The sequence below is a fragment of the Myxine glutinosa genome, chromosome 1 (assembly GCF_964187855.1).
Source record: "Myxine glutinosa chromosome 1, kmMyxGlut1.1, whole genome shotgun sequence".
Classification (NCBI taxonomy): domain Eukaryota; kingdom Metazoa; phylum Chordata; class Myxini; order Myxiniformes; family Myxinidae; genus Myxine; species Myxine glutinosa.
In genome coordinates, this window is record NC_136261.1 from 207,364,008 (window position 1) to 207,379,808 (window position 15,801).

At 43.6% G+C, this 15,801-nt stretch overlaps 1 protein-coding gene across 1 annotated transcript in view; it reads right to left on the reverse strand.

The window, feature by feature from the left end:
* Positions 1-15,801, reverse strand: part of LOC137434524 (pre-mRNA-processing factor 40 homolog A) — a gene marked incomplete in the record, with an annotated part of 142,717 nt that overhangs the window by 92,841 nt on the left and 34,075 nt on the right. Inside the window, 1 exon segment of the mRNA XM_078772825.1 lies at positions 12,479-12,940. Within this exon segment, the coding sequence (XP_078628951.1) occupies positions 12,479-12,940 (462 nt within the window).

Sequence of the window (15,801 nt, forward strand, 5' to 3'; positions counted from 1 at the left end):
TCAACTCAAGAAGTTCACGGTAGTCATCTCGTAGTTGGCCCGATTCCAGTTTCTGGATGCAGAATGAAACGACATCTTCTTTGCAACTTAAAAATACACCTGAAACTACAGAGTCCAGGTCATCAGGCATCATTGGCTTAAACTTGCTTTGGTCAATGGAAATCCAGTTTGACTGGAAACGCTTGAAGACGGCTATCTCAGGTCATTTTGATGGACCAAGAAATGGTTTGAATGCTGCCATTGCTGCCTCTACCACTAGTTCCAGAATGTGATGCCGGCATGCAAAATGTAATAGTGGTCGTCCAAGCTTTTTCTGCAAAATAGTGCATGCACCAAGTGCTGAACCAGTGTTGCTGGCTGTCGTGTCAAAGCTCATACCTGCCACCATGTCTTGCAAATGCCATTCTTCGAGGCATTGCATAACAGCAGCAGCTGTTGCTAGTCCAGTTCCTGCTGGCAGCTTTGGCACACCCAGAAGCTTTCCAGTTCCTTGTGGGTCACTGACAATGACAGGAAGGCGATCAACTTTTTTAGTCCCATCGTCTGGAAGGAGCTTGCCATCCCAATGAACCACCAGACTTGTGTTTGGAGCATAGGATGCCTGGATGTCACCTGCAATTCTCTTCCGTTGGATCCGCCTGGATTTCCTGATCGATGTGTGGTTGATGGCCAACTCTGAAGGGTCGTGTCCCAGAGCAGAGGCTGCTGCTGACAAGATGTGAACAGCTGATCGATCGCTAACCTTGGTGCGGTCGAGAGCTGCTGTTAGGTCCGGTGTAACAATGCTACTTGCACGCTTTCGGCTCTGCCTCTTTGAAGCAGATAGAACAGCAGAGTCGTCATGATCACTGGCTTCAGCACTGCTGTCTGTTGATGATGCTAGCTCAAGAGTCTCCTCTCGGGCTGCTTGCTTCTCTTTTTCATGCTGCTCTCTTTCAGTCAACACCTTGTCGCGTTGATGTGTCTGCTCCTCTTTTCCTGCTAGCACCTTGTCAACACCAACCCTAAAGCCCCGTCGACCTGGCTCCCGTTGTGCCTTAAGGAATTCACGGTCCTCTGGTATTTTGATCAGATCAAGGACATCAACATGAGCAATGTCAAATAAGTCACGTCGACCGGTTTGAAACTGCTCTTCTTTCTTTATCTGAGGGACAGATCGCCGGCTCTTTCCTTTCAGGATGGATCTGTATTGTTCTACTTTTCTCTCTAGTTTTGCAATGATATTCCGCTCATCTGCAGTGGGGATCCGTGCTTTCTCCCAGATGCATAATGTCTCACAAACAACAGTTGTTGCAGCACTGCTTATGTCCAATTTCTCAGCATGATGTAACATAAAGTATCGCTGCAGAATCTCTTGCCAAGATGGGAGCCGAGTTTCTGGTAGTTTTTCAAGATGGCAGCCTATCAGCCACACATGGTTCTTTTTTCTGGTTGCTCTTCTTGAAGTACTTGCACTCGCCATCATAACTGAAACAAACCGAAATAATTTCTGTATAGTGCTGATTAGCAGATTAGCAGGGGCCATGTGACAGTGGTAAAAGTTTTCAAAATGAAATGAAATTTTACCCAATTTGTTCTCTCTACAGGTGTAATAAAAAAATGGAAAAGCACTTTAGAAAAGTTAATGTTTACATTTGAGGACCACCCTAATATATATACATACATACATACATATATAAATCGTGATTTTAATTTAATCACGTTAAAATCACGTTAATGGTTAAAATCACGATTTATATATGTATGTATGTATGTATATATATATATATATGTATGTATATATATATATATATATATATATATATGTATGTGTATATATATATATATATATATATATATGTATGTGTATATATATATATATATATATATATATATATATATATATATATATATATATATATACATACATATATATATATACATATATATATATATATACATACATATATATATATATATATATATATATATATATACATACATACATATATAAATCGTGATTTTAATTTAATTCAAAAATTGATACAGACGTCTATTCTCTTTCAAACAGGCAGAGGTAGTTACTTATCACAGCATCTGTAGAATTTTTACCCTTTTACTCAACTCCGTTTTGCTGTTATTTGGTGCAGCAAAAGGTAAGCTGAGCTTTATACACACACACACACACACACACACACACACACACACACAGAGAGACACACACACACACAGAGACACACACACACACACACACACACACACACACACACACACACACACACACACACACACACACACACACACACACACACACACACACACACAGAGTAAGGATTATACCAGTATTATGAATGAATGAATGATCGGTTTTAAGGCCACTTTTCCCCGCTAGAGCGGGGGTTAGCCTTTAGGCTAGCCACTTAGTATTACCAGTATTATAATGTCTGTCTGTCTTATCCTGTCTGCAAACCCTCGCTAAATCACCTGAGTTCATCCCCACCGTACAAAGCAACATCAACCTCACCCTGTTCAATACCCAGTCCCTCAACAATAAAAGCCTCATCCTGAACGACGACATTCTGGATAATAAACTGGACTTTCTCTGTCTCACTGAAACCTGGCAACAACCTCTGGACTACTTCTCACTCAACCTCACTACACCCAATGGATATTCATACATCAATAAACCACGCTTGGAGGGCCGAGGTGGTGGAATTGCCGTAATTCACCGACAGGACATCAAGATCAGCCTCATCTCCATCTGATCTACTCCATCATTTGAACACCTGGCTTTTAAACTCTCTGGTCACACGCAGTCAGTCATGGCTGTCGTCTACCGCCCTCCCAAACCACACCCATCATTCCTGTCTGACTTCTCCTACTTTCTGACCCAGCTCTGTTCCCTCTCCCCCTCAATCCTCATCCTCGGTGATTTCAATATCCACATGGACTCCACTGACTCCACAATAACCACTGACTTCACTGATTTACTCACCTACTTTAACCTCACTCAACATGTCAACTTTCCTACCCATAACCATGGGCACATTCCGGACCTTGTCTGCTCTACTGGATTAATTTTGCACCATCTCTCTGGCTCCGACCTCACCCTCTCTGACCACTTAGCCATCACTATGACCATCAACATCCCCACCCCAGCACCAAGGCATTATCGCACTATCAACTTCCGTAAGCTAAACGCTCTTTCACCTACCTCATGCTCATCCACCCTCTCTGAAAAAATGTCCACTTCTCCCTTCGTTGACCTCCACACCCCTTCTGACCTCACTGAGTACTACAACCACACTCTCTCCTCCTGCCTTGACCAGCTTGCACCTATAAAAACCAAAACAGTTTCTTTCACCCATTCTGCTCCTTGGTTTACCCCTGAACTCCGCCTGATGAAAACTCGTGCTCGCCAACTTGAAAGACTCCGCAATAAAACGTCTCACAATTCACTCCCAAGCCTACAAGGACCACCTACAACACTACAAAGATGCCCTCTCCCACGCCCGCTCCGCCTACTACTCTCAAATTATCCACTCTGGCTCTGGAAACCCAAAAGCACTCTTCTCTACAATAAACAAACTCCTCAGCCCCCTGGACACCACCACCCAGTCATTCACAGTAGACAACTGCATCTCCTTCCTTTCATTCTTCCAAAGCAAAATTGACAACATCTACAGCAGCTTAACCACCACCGCACCTGCTCCCCCTCAAACCACCTGCCCCCCCCTTATCCTGCCAACCCCTGTCTCAGTTCTCCCCAACTGACCTCTCTGAACTCCTCATAGGAATGAAAACTGCCACCTGCACTCTTGACCCCATCCCCTCCAGCTTTGTCAAGGCCTCCCTTCTTGCTCTCTCTCCACTTATCACTGCAACAATAAACTCCTCCCTGTCTACAGGCATCGTCCCACCATCCCTCAAAATTGCTGCTGTTACCCCCATTCTGAAAAAACGTGGACTCAACCCTGACACCCTAAAAAATTCAGACCCATCTCCAACCTACCCTTTCTGTCAAAAGTTTTGGAACGCGCTGTAGCCACTCAACTCAAACATCACCTCTCTGCCAATAACCTGTATGAAACATTCCAATCCGGATTCCACTCCAACCACAGTACTGAAACTGCTCTCCTCAAAATCACCAACGACCTTCTCCTCTCCTCTGACGCTGGCAACCTCAACATTCTCATCCTCCTCGACCTCAGCACCGCCTTTGACACCATCAATCACACCATCCTCCTCACCCGACTTGAAACCACCTTTAACATTACCGGCACTGCCCTCTCTTGGATCAAATCATACCTCTCCGACAGACGCCAGTTCATCTTCATCAATAACTGCAAATCCCCCACTGCTCCCCTCCCCCAAGGTTCAGTTCTCGGCCCCCTCCTCTTCATCCTGTACCTGTCGCCCCTTGGTCACTTAATCCGCCGTCATGGTCTCCAATTCCACTGCTTCGCCGATGACATCCAGCTTTTCATCTCCACCAAGTCCATCTCCACCGCCACCCACTCTATCCTGACAAACTGCATCACTGAAATAAAATCCTGGCTTCAAATCAACTTCCTCAAACTTAACTATGATAAATCTGAAATAATCATCATTGGCCCAAAAACGCTCACCAAATCCACCCATAACTTTGCCCTCAACATCGACGGTTTCCCAGTATACACCTCCCCTCACATCCGGAATCTTGGCATCATCTTTGACCAAACCCTCTCCTTCGACAAATACACTAAACAGATCACAAAGACAGCCTTCTTTCACCTGAAAAACATCGCCCGTCTCCGTCCATCCCTCTCCTCCACGGCTGCAGAAACCCTCATCCACGCCTTCATCACCTCCCGTCTGGACTACTGCAACAGCCTCCTCTTTGGTTCACCCTCAATAATCACCAATAAACTCAAATACATTCAGAACTCCGCTGCCCGTCTACTCACCCATTCCCGGACCCGTGACCACATCACCCCCGTCCTTTACAAGCTTCACTGGCTCCCCATCCCCCAGAGAATCCAGTACAAAATCCTCCTCTTGACCTACAAAGCCCTCCATAACCTGGCCCCATCCTACCCGACTGACCTCCTCACCAGACACACTCCCACCCACAACCTCCGCTCTGCTGGTACCAACCTCCTGACCCCCCCCCCATGCGGACCAAATTCAGATCCTGGGGGGACAGCGCCTTCTCCATCGCTGCTCCCACCCTCTGGAACTCACAACCTCACACCATTCACACCATCAGAGACTTCTCCTCACTCACCACATTCAAAACATCACTCAAGACCCACCTGTTCAACACTGCATTCAACATTTAACCCACAGCATTTAACCCCTGACTATCTCTTCTCCTTCTCCTTCCTTTTGCTTTGATTAATTTACCTGTTGATTTTGTCTTTTTGCACTTGTTTTTTTTGTACTCTGTCAAAGCGCCTTTGGGCTTCTTGAAAAGCGCTATATAAAATAAATGTATTATTATTATTATTATTATTATTATTATAGTGGTGCTCGGATTCATTTAATACTAGAATTCATTTAATTCATTAAAATCATTATTACCATTTTTTATATTTTTTTTTGGTAATTTTTTCTATAATACATCTATTATTTGCAGGTGAAGTGGAAATTTAACGATGGCTGGTAATTCAACGGACGAGGAGCGCAAATGGATTTTGAAACAGTACTGGAAGACAGAGAATAGTGAACGTGTGCGAGAGCAGTGGCGAGAAACATTTGCATCGCCTCCACCAACGAGGCTCACGATTTACCGGATACGTGACAAATTTGAGAGGACGGGGTCTATCCACAACTCGCCGAAGAGTGGTCGACCAGTCACCGTGACAACGCCAGAGAATGCAATGCAAGTCGCCCTGGAATTTACCCAGAGCCCTCAGAAATCGAAAAACAGGGCGTCATCTGAATTGGGTATTGAACGCAGATCGTTGGGTCGTTTGATGCACCGTGCAGGACTTAAAATGTACGTGCCACAATTGATACATGGTTTATTAGAGGATGACTTGGATCGGCGTTTACAATTTTGCGAAGCCATCCTGAACGAGGAACGAGAGGGTGACAGTATTCTGCGCAAAATCGTGTGGTCCGATGAAGCAAACTTTAAGCTATCGGGTGCCGTTAATCGGCACAATTGTGTGTACTGAAAACCCTAAAGTCACGATTGAGCAACAGCTCAATCAACCTGGGGTGACAGTGTGGGCTGGCCTGTCCTGCAAAGGTGTCGTTGGACCTATCATTCTGCACAGGACTGTCGATCAACACGTGTATCTGAACATGCTGACGGATACAATCATACCACAGGAACGCGAACAACAGCAGCAGGACGACTTCTACTTTCAGCAGGATGGGGCGCCACCGCACTTCGCACTCACTGTGCGTGCGCTACTTGACAAAGAATTTCCCAACAGGTGGATTGGACGTCGGGGAGCCGTTGACTGGCCACCACGTTCGCCGGATCTCACCCCTATGGACTTCTTTTTCTGGGGATGTGTAAAAGACAGGGTTTTCGCATGCAAGCCACGTTCTGTTGATGCCATGATTCAGTTCATACGGGAGGCTTGCCAGGAAATTGATGCTGATAAAGACCTTTGTGCCAGAGTGTGCATGGGTGTCCACACTCGACTAGTGGGGTGTGTGAATGCCGGGGGCAAACAGTTTGAACATTTGAGGGATTAATATGTTTATTATTGATATGTTTATTATTGATATGTTATTATTGATATGCTTGTATAATCAATAAAATACGTTTTGTGCGCACGTTTTGTTTTTCATTACTGTATACCTACTTTTGCAGCCCCTATATATATTAGGGTGGTCCACAGATATATGTAATATTTCCACAGATATATACATGCTCCACAAGGCTGCCCTTGTTCCTATGTTTATAAAGATCATATGAACCAAATATGAGGTCAAATGGAACTTATTTAGAGGAGGTTGCTCAAAAAATAACATTTTTTATTTATCCTGTTTTTTTCAGATGGCAGAAACTCGCAGCTCTTCCACAGTTTGGTTGCTGGGTAAGTCCGAAAAGGAAATAATATGTGGGGGACTACCAACCAAAGGACACACATTGCAGAAAATGGTGTACCATCACATACAAGAACACCATACAGTTCATGAAAGTGCCAAACTTAGTGTACAAGCTGTGTGTGCAAACTGGGAGAAAGCACGAATTCCAGTGCAGAGAGTAGATTCCTGTGAGCGCCAACTTTTGAAGTTGTATGATGCCTACAAACTGGTAAAGAAAAATAGAACCAAGACACTCGAAAACTATAGAGTGAAGGAGCAGATGTTCAAAGATGATCTTCAATCCCTCTTCGATATCTCACCAAATGGTGCGCTTGAGAAAATGACGAATGAAGAAGACAAAGCATTCCTTATCATGCAGCATGAGGATCCCTCAAGTTCACGTATGGGATCTGTGGACAACACTCTGGCAGTGAAGGAGAACAGAAAGCGTATCAGGCTTGAAAATGAAGATAAAAGAAAGAAGAAACATGCTGCTGAGACTAACAGCAATGCAATCTGTTCCATCAACATCGGCTGTGGTTGATGATGATGATGATGAGTCTGAGATTGAAAGCTCCGATTCAGAGGACAATGAATTCAAACTCCAAAGTCCATCTTCTGCCAAACAGGCGAAAAAGGCTCCCATCAAGGTGATCACTCCAGCAATAGTGGCAACTCTGGACAGAGTAAATCTCTCAGATCGGCGTGCTAAGTTTTATGGCCAGTGCTTTTGCACAAGCTCTTGGTCATACCATTGAAGACAAGTGCAAGCCAACAATAATAAATAATTTGAGTAATTGAAAATAGATAATTATCTATGAATTGATGTATGATGCTAAAAATTCTGTATCTTATTATTCATTAAAATTTGTCAACATTTTGAGCAACCTCTAAATATTGTCCAATCAAGCTCAAATTTTCACCACAAACTACTTTCTTCAATAGGAATAGGGGCAGGCTTGTGAAGAAATGAAAATCCAATCTTCAAATTTTTGGACCACCCTAATATATATATATATATATATATATATATATATATATATATATATATATATATATATATATATACATACATATATATATATATATATACATACACATATATATATATATATATATACAGTGAAACCTTGACTTACGAGTTTAATTCGTTCTGTGACCGAGCTCGTAACTCAATTTGCTCGTTTCTCAAATTAAATTTCCCCATTAAAATGAATTGAAATGCTATTAATCCGTTCCAGCCCCCCAAAAACCACACCAATTTTTTTTGAAACATATATATATAAATATCTCGCGCTTTATATTTCACCTGTATGCAGCATACATGTTGGCAGGATGGCCTGGACTGGAGGTACGCACACTTGACTCTAAACTGTCCAGCCTGGGTTTGAATCCCGACCCAGCTATAACCTGTCATGTCGGTGTTTCACAGGCAGGGTGATTCATCAATGTGTGTACCGCTAAACTGGGCGCACCGTTTGCATCCCATTAGTTGTTGGATGTTAAGGATCTCACCGTGTCTTCCACAAAGAGAAGGCGAGCTATCGCCGGCACTCTGAACAAGTTGTGGCCTGGCATGCTCTTCTCCTCTGCCGTTATATACGTCCTCCTCGGCATCTTTTTCCAGAAGAGCCCTGTCTCGTCACAGTTGAAGATTTGCTGGGGGATGTACCCTTCGGCTTCTATCAGTTCGGCAAAAGTAATAATAAAATCTTCAGCTGCCTTCACATCCGAGCTTGCTGCCTCACCATGCCTGACGACGGAGTGAATGCCGGTCCTCTTCTTAAAATTATCAAACCATCCCCGACTGGCTTTGAATGACTCTTCCGATGCCTCGTCCATTGATGTTCCCGCCGTCTGCTGCACCAAATCCCCGTAAATGTCTCGTGCCTTCTCACAGATGATGCTCTCGGTCACGGTATCTCCTGCGAGCTGCTTCTCCGTCAACCACACAAACAACAACTTCTCCATCTCTTCATGGACAGAGGTCCGGAGCTTTGAAATAATCTTAACGCCCTTGGCTGGCGTTATAGCCTTTATCGACTCCTTCTGCTTCAAAATCGTACATATCGTAGAAGTACTACGATCGTACTGCCTCGCCAAGTCGACAACACGCACACCTCGCTCATGTTTTTCGACGATTACGTGTTTTATATCCAAGCTCGCTCGCTCGTAACTCAGATCTCGGCTCGCATCACAAAGCAAAAAATCGACACACACACACTGTGTGTGTGTGTGTGTGTGTGTGTGTGTGTGTGTGTATATATATATATACATACGTGTGTGTGTGTGTGTGTGTGTATATATATATATACATACGTGTGTGTGTGTGTGTGTGTGTGTGTGTGTGTGTGTGTGTGTGTGTGTGTGTGTGTGTGTGTGTGTGTGTATATATATATATATATATATATGTCGGGGTATAAATGAATAATTGTAAACTCTGGACTAATCAGAGACAGCCATGGCCGAAAAGCATGTGGGGTAAATGCATCATGTGATACAGTTCAGCCAGGCCAAAGGAAAAATGCTTGTTTGTGTAGGGTTGGCTGAGAGCCATTTCACAGATGCTGAGCAGAACTGCTTCTCTGTGCTGAACTGGCAAAAACATGCTTATCTGTGGTTTGACCTTGTCCAAAAAAATTGAAGCCAAGGGTCCATTACATCAGCTTTTGTTCAATCTCATGCTCCAGCTTACCTTCTGCCTTTTTTTTTGTATTAAAACAATTTGTATATATATTTCATGCAGTTTGAGTGGGATTCAGAGATCTGCTTGCCTGTGATGAAACATTCCTCTCCTTACGTACGTAATAAATAAATAATCCTTTGTCTATCAAGTGTTGTCTGTCATATTTTGTCTACATATATACATATACTGAAACGCAAAAGAAACTTACCAGCTTTGAAACCTTGAAATATCAACAATAACACTGCGTGTAGTAAATGTGTGAACTTATTTGTGGACAATAGTGTCCTCACTGTCAGACAAAACGGTCACGGATGGTCACTTGAACCTTCAATGGTCACTTCATAGCACAGCTGTTGAACAGCCGTTTTGACTGTCAGTGATTAGCCAAGGGGTACGGGATGATTTTAATGAGCTGCATGTGATGTCTTGATATTGGCTTTGAAAAGGCCAGTGCAAAATGGGCATTTTGACCGAAAAATTTGACCATTTTGACCAACTTCAAAAAGACCGAAAACGCAAAAAGAAACTTACCACCTTTGAAACCTTTAAATATCAACAATAACACTGCGTGTAGTAAATGTGTGAACTTATTTGTGGACAATAGTGTCCTCACTGTCAGACAAAATGGTCACGGATGGTCACTTGAACCTTCAATGGTCACTTCATAGCACAGCTGTTGAACAGCCGTTTTGACTGTCAGTGATTAGCCAAGGGGTACGGGATGATTTTAATGAGCTGCACGTGATGTCTTGATATTGGCTTTAAAAAGGCCAGTGCAAAATGGGCATTTCAATCAACATGCCACGATTGTCAAGGGATCAACGGCAGCGTGCCCTGGGCATGCTGCAAGGCGGACTGAGCTACCGTGAGGTGGCACGTCGCCTTGGCTGTTCACACCAGACGATATCGGCCCTGGTGGACAGAGACACCCTCCACAACTCTGCAGATGACAGACCTCGATCAGGGAGGCCAAGAGTCACCACTGCAAGGCAGGACAGGCAAATGGTCCGAAGTCACCTGCGGATCGATTCCGTCCAGCATCCCGCACTGCAGCAGAAACTCCGGGGCGTGCAAACCCACGGATCTCCAATGATACTGCACGAAGACGACTGCATGACTATGGTCTGACTGCCAGAAGACCATACAGAGGCCCCGTGATGACGGCTGCCCATCGCCGCAACCGACAGAGATGGTGCCAGCAGCATCAGCGGTGGACCTTGGCGCAGTGGAACGAGGTCGCTTTCAGCGATGAGTCAAGGTTCTGTGTGGACAGTCCTGATGGGCGTGAGCGTGTCTGGAGAAGAACTGGCGAGCGATATGCCGATTGTTGCGTGCGTCAAGCCAACAGGTGGGGTGGCCCAAGTGTGATGGTGTGGGCCGCCATATCAGGCCGGTACAGGACGCCACTGGTGGTTGTGGATGGGAATCTTAACGCCCAGCGGTATGTGGATAACATCCTGCGACCTCATCTGCTGCCATTCCTGCTAGACCACCCAGAACTGAGAACCTTTCAGCATGACAACGCTCGTCCCCATGCTGCTCGCTTTACCACTGCATTTCTCCAAGGCGAGAACATCAACACCATGCAGTGGCCTGCGCTCTCCCCTGACCTGAATCCCATAGGGCACCTGTGGGATGAGCTTGGGAGACGCGTAGTTGGCAGGGCCAGGACACGGGCAGAGCTGCTTCAGACATTGAGGACTGAGTGGGACAGAATCCAGCAGCAATCCATCCAAAGACTGGTAGGCAGTATACGCCGATGATGCACTGCCTGTATCCAAAACAATGGTGGCCACACACGCTATTGAAAGGGGACTGACATTGCACCCTGTGCTGTTCTGTACTGTAGAACAAACTGATGAGATGGTGTATCTTGGTCAAAAACTTGACATGTCATCAATAAAATGCCAATGTTTCAATTAGCAATTGTTGGTTTGTTTTATTTTGAACTGTTACAATTTTATTACATTTCAAACAAGTGATAAGTTTCTTTTGCGTTTTCGGTCTTTTTGAAGTTGGTCAAAATGGTCAAATCTTTCGGTCAAAATGCCCATTTTGCACTGGCCTTTTTAAAGCCAATATCAAGACATCACGTGCAGCTCATCAAAATCATCCCGTACCCCTTGGCTAATCACTGACAGTCAAAACGGCTGTTCAACAGCTGTGCTATGAAGTGACCATTGAAGGTTCAAGTGACCATCCGTGACCGTTTTGTCTGACAGTGAGGACACTATTGTCCACAAATAAGTTCACACATTTACTACAATGCAGTGTTATTGTTGATATTTAAAGGTTTCAAAGGTGGTAAGTTTCTTTTGCGTTTCAGTATATATACATAACACTTTTGTCCCCATCACTCAATGGTGAAGAATCATTCAAAAACACATTATCTGATCTGGATCTGGATTCGAATCTTCACCGAAAATGAAGCAATTATTCCTCGTCACACACCCAATCTGTCCAGCAAGTTTCGTCTGAATCCGTCTTCAACTTAAGATATCCTGCCATATGTAGTTTTTTTGCCCCATCTCCCAATGGTTACGAATCACTTTAAAAAATATTGGAACCAGATCCGGATCTTCACCAAAATGTAATGATTTAGTCATCACATTCCCAACCTCTCCACAAATTGTCCAAATCCATCCACATCTTTTTGAGATATCCTGTTCATAAACAAACAGACAAAGAAACACAGACAGGGGTGAAAACATAACCTCCATCCACCTTTGGCAGAGGAGGTAATAAAAACATCAAAAGCAAAAACGAGGAAACTGCAACACAAACCTTTGGACTACTGGCTCTACAACAGGCTCCACTGTCGGCAGCTGCTCAGGCTTTTGGATGGGAGTAACTGGGGCGGCCGCCACTCCTACCGGAGGAGGCACTACAGCAGGCAAAGGATCGCCAGGACCAGGAGATGCCTCGGGCATCACAGAGCTTGGTGCTGGTGACTCCTCATTCTCCGATGGCGATGTGGTGCTCATGGTCCCCGGTGTGTTTGTAGCTGAGGCAAGAGCAGGACCGGCTACGGCGGCTGCAGGAATGGCTGCTAAAGGAGCCATTGTACTCGGTGGAGTGCCTGTGACGGGCACAGCAGATGCAGTCGTGGAAGCAATGGCAGCAGTAGCAGCAGCAGCGGAGGCGGTGGAAGCAGCAGAAGCAGCAGAAGCTGCGGCAGCCGCAGCAGCAGCAGCAGCAGCAGCAGCAGCATTCAGATCCAGGGCATTTTGTACTTCATTTTGTCCTCTAGTCAACAAACATGGAAAGCTATTTCAGATCACATTTTGTTTCCTTCTATTATTTAAAAAAAAAAAAAAAAAAACTACAGAAGTTTCAACGGAAATGGATATTTAAAAACAATACTTCAAACTAGGGATAATATGTTTAAAAAAAAAAAAATCATCGATTTGCAACAAAAAGGCATTGATGGACATTCATAAAGAAGGCTTTTATAGATGTCAGGAGTGGGGAATGGGCTTCTCTTTTGAACATTTTAAACCTGCAAAACCAAGAATACACACGGTGAAAATGGAATCCACATCACAAGCGTGATTGCAACAACCAAATGACTGTATTTTCATATATAGTAGAATGTAATTTCATATACACGAGAATATAAATATATACACTACAGGTCAAAAGTTTTAGAACACCTCAATTTTTCCAGTGTTTATTGAAATTTACGCAGTTTAATGTCTCAATGTACTCTGAAATTAAACAAAGAACAAATAAACAATTGGAGATAAAAAAAGAAATCATAGAATGATTTTGTTTAACAAAATTTAATTAAAATTTTTGACTCAGCAAAGGAGCCACCTTTTGCAGATGTAACCACCGAACACACTCGTGGCATTCTTTCTACAATGGAAATCAAATATTGTTCGGGAAGTTCTTCCCAACCCTGTTGCAGAAGTGCCCACAAATGTGTTGCACTGGTAGGTTGCTTTGCTTTCACCCTTCTGTCCAGTTCATCCCAAACCAGCTCGATGGGGTTTAAGTCTGGCGACTGTGCTGGCCATTCCATGATTTGAAGCCTACCGTCTTGTTCTTTTCCTCGAAGGTAGTTTTGACATAGCCTGGAGGTGTGTTTAGGGTCATTATCTTGCTGTAGGATGAACCCCTGACCAACGAGGCGTATACCAGAGGGTATTGCAATGGCGCTGCAAAATGATGTGGTAGCCCTTTTGGTTCAGGGTGCCAGTCACTCTGTGCAAGTCGCCGACTCTGGATCCAGCAAAAGAGCCCCAGACCATCATGCTTCCTCCTCCATGTTTGACAGTTGGTGTCACACACTGAGGAACCATCCTTTCGCCGACTCGACGGCGTACAAAAACCCTGTGTGATGAACCAAATATTTCAAATTTTGATTCATCGGTCCATAAGACCTTCTTCCAGTCTTCAGTAGTCCATTGGCGGTGCTTCATGGCCCAGGCAAGCCTCTTTTTCTTATTTTGCCATCTTAGCAATGGCTTTCTTACTGCCACTCGACCTGTCAAACCTGCAGCTCGAAGTCTTCTCTTCACAGTTGAAACTGAGACTTGCTTACTTCGACCAGTGTTAAGCTGTGCTTGAAGCTGTTGTCCTGTGAGCCGCCTATCACGCAAGCTGTTGACTCTCAGAAACTTGTCTTCTGATTCTGTTGTGGATTTGGGTCTGCCAGACTTCTTCCTGTCAGAGTTTCCTCCAGTTTCCAATATACTACTTCCTGCAGTGCAATATTGTCCAAATAATACTTCAGAGGGTGTATTAACAGTCTGTTCCAATACTGCTTTTATACAGACGGGGTTTGTAATCGAGTAATCAGCAGAGGTTGGGACACCTGTAGAAATTGTTTGCATCAACTTTCAAGGCTTAATTTACTTACATTGCTGCAGAACAGCTGTAAATTGTTAACCCATTACTTGTTACCTGAAGAAGGGTTTTTTTTTACAATATAACTGTGCAATTTACACTATTTTTCCGTTTTTGCTGACCTAAACATTTTTTTTTAACCTCGAGCAGTTTACTGCTTACCTTTGTACCATTTCAGGTTATTCACTGGACATTAAACTGCGTAAATTTCAATAAAAACTGGAAAAATTGAGGTGTTCTAGAACTTTTGACTGGTAGTGCATCTATATCATCTCATAATTTGGTACACACATATGTATATATATATATATATATATATATATATATATATATATATATATATATATATATATATATATATATATATACTGTATATATATATATATATATATATATATATATATATATATATATATATATATATATATATATATATATATATATATATACATATATATAATTATATATATATATATAATTATATATATATATACATATATATACGTAGTGTGTTCAAAAAGTATCCGACCTTTATTTTTCGTGCGTAAAAAAAAAGAAGCTAGGGAGGCGTTGATTGGTGCACGTATGTAGGCGATCCTAATGCGCACGCGTGAATTTTTTCCCACCTGCAGAAGCAGTCATTCGACGGCAGACCGCCGATGAGTGAGGACATGTAAGTGAGCGCCGTCGGATTTTCGTTTTTGACAAAATGACGGAAAAACTTGAACAACGCTACTCCATCAAATTTTGTGTTTTTTGGCCTCGGGGATGTTGGATGCTTCCATTGTGATGACTGCAACTTGGTTTCTGGGTCGTACCCATAAACCCAGGACTCATCGCCAGTGATCACTGTGTTGAGGAAGCTGGGATCGCTGTTCACAGTCTCCAGCATGTCCTGTGCGATCTCCAAACGGAGTTGCTTCTGCTCAATCGTTAGCATCTTTGGTACGAACTTCGCTGAGATTCTCCTGAAGCCCAAATCCTCCTTCATAATGGAATGAACGGTGTTGAATCTTGCGGATCGTTTCCACTTGGGAATCGCCAAGCTTTACACAAAATTTGATGCAGTAGCGTTGTTCAAGTTTTTCCGTCATTTTGTCAAAAACGAAAATCCGACGGCGCTCACTTACATGTCCTCACTCATCGGCGGTCTGCCGTAGAATGACAGCTTCTGCAGGTGGGAAAAAATTCACGCGCGCGCATTAGGATCGCCTACATACGTGCACCAATCAACGCCTCACTAGCTTCTTTTTTTT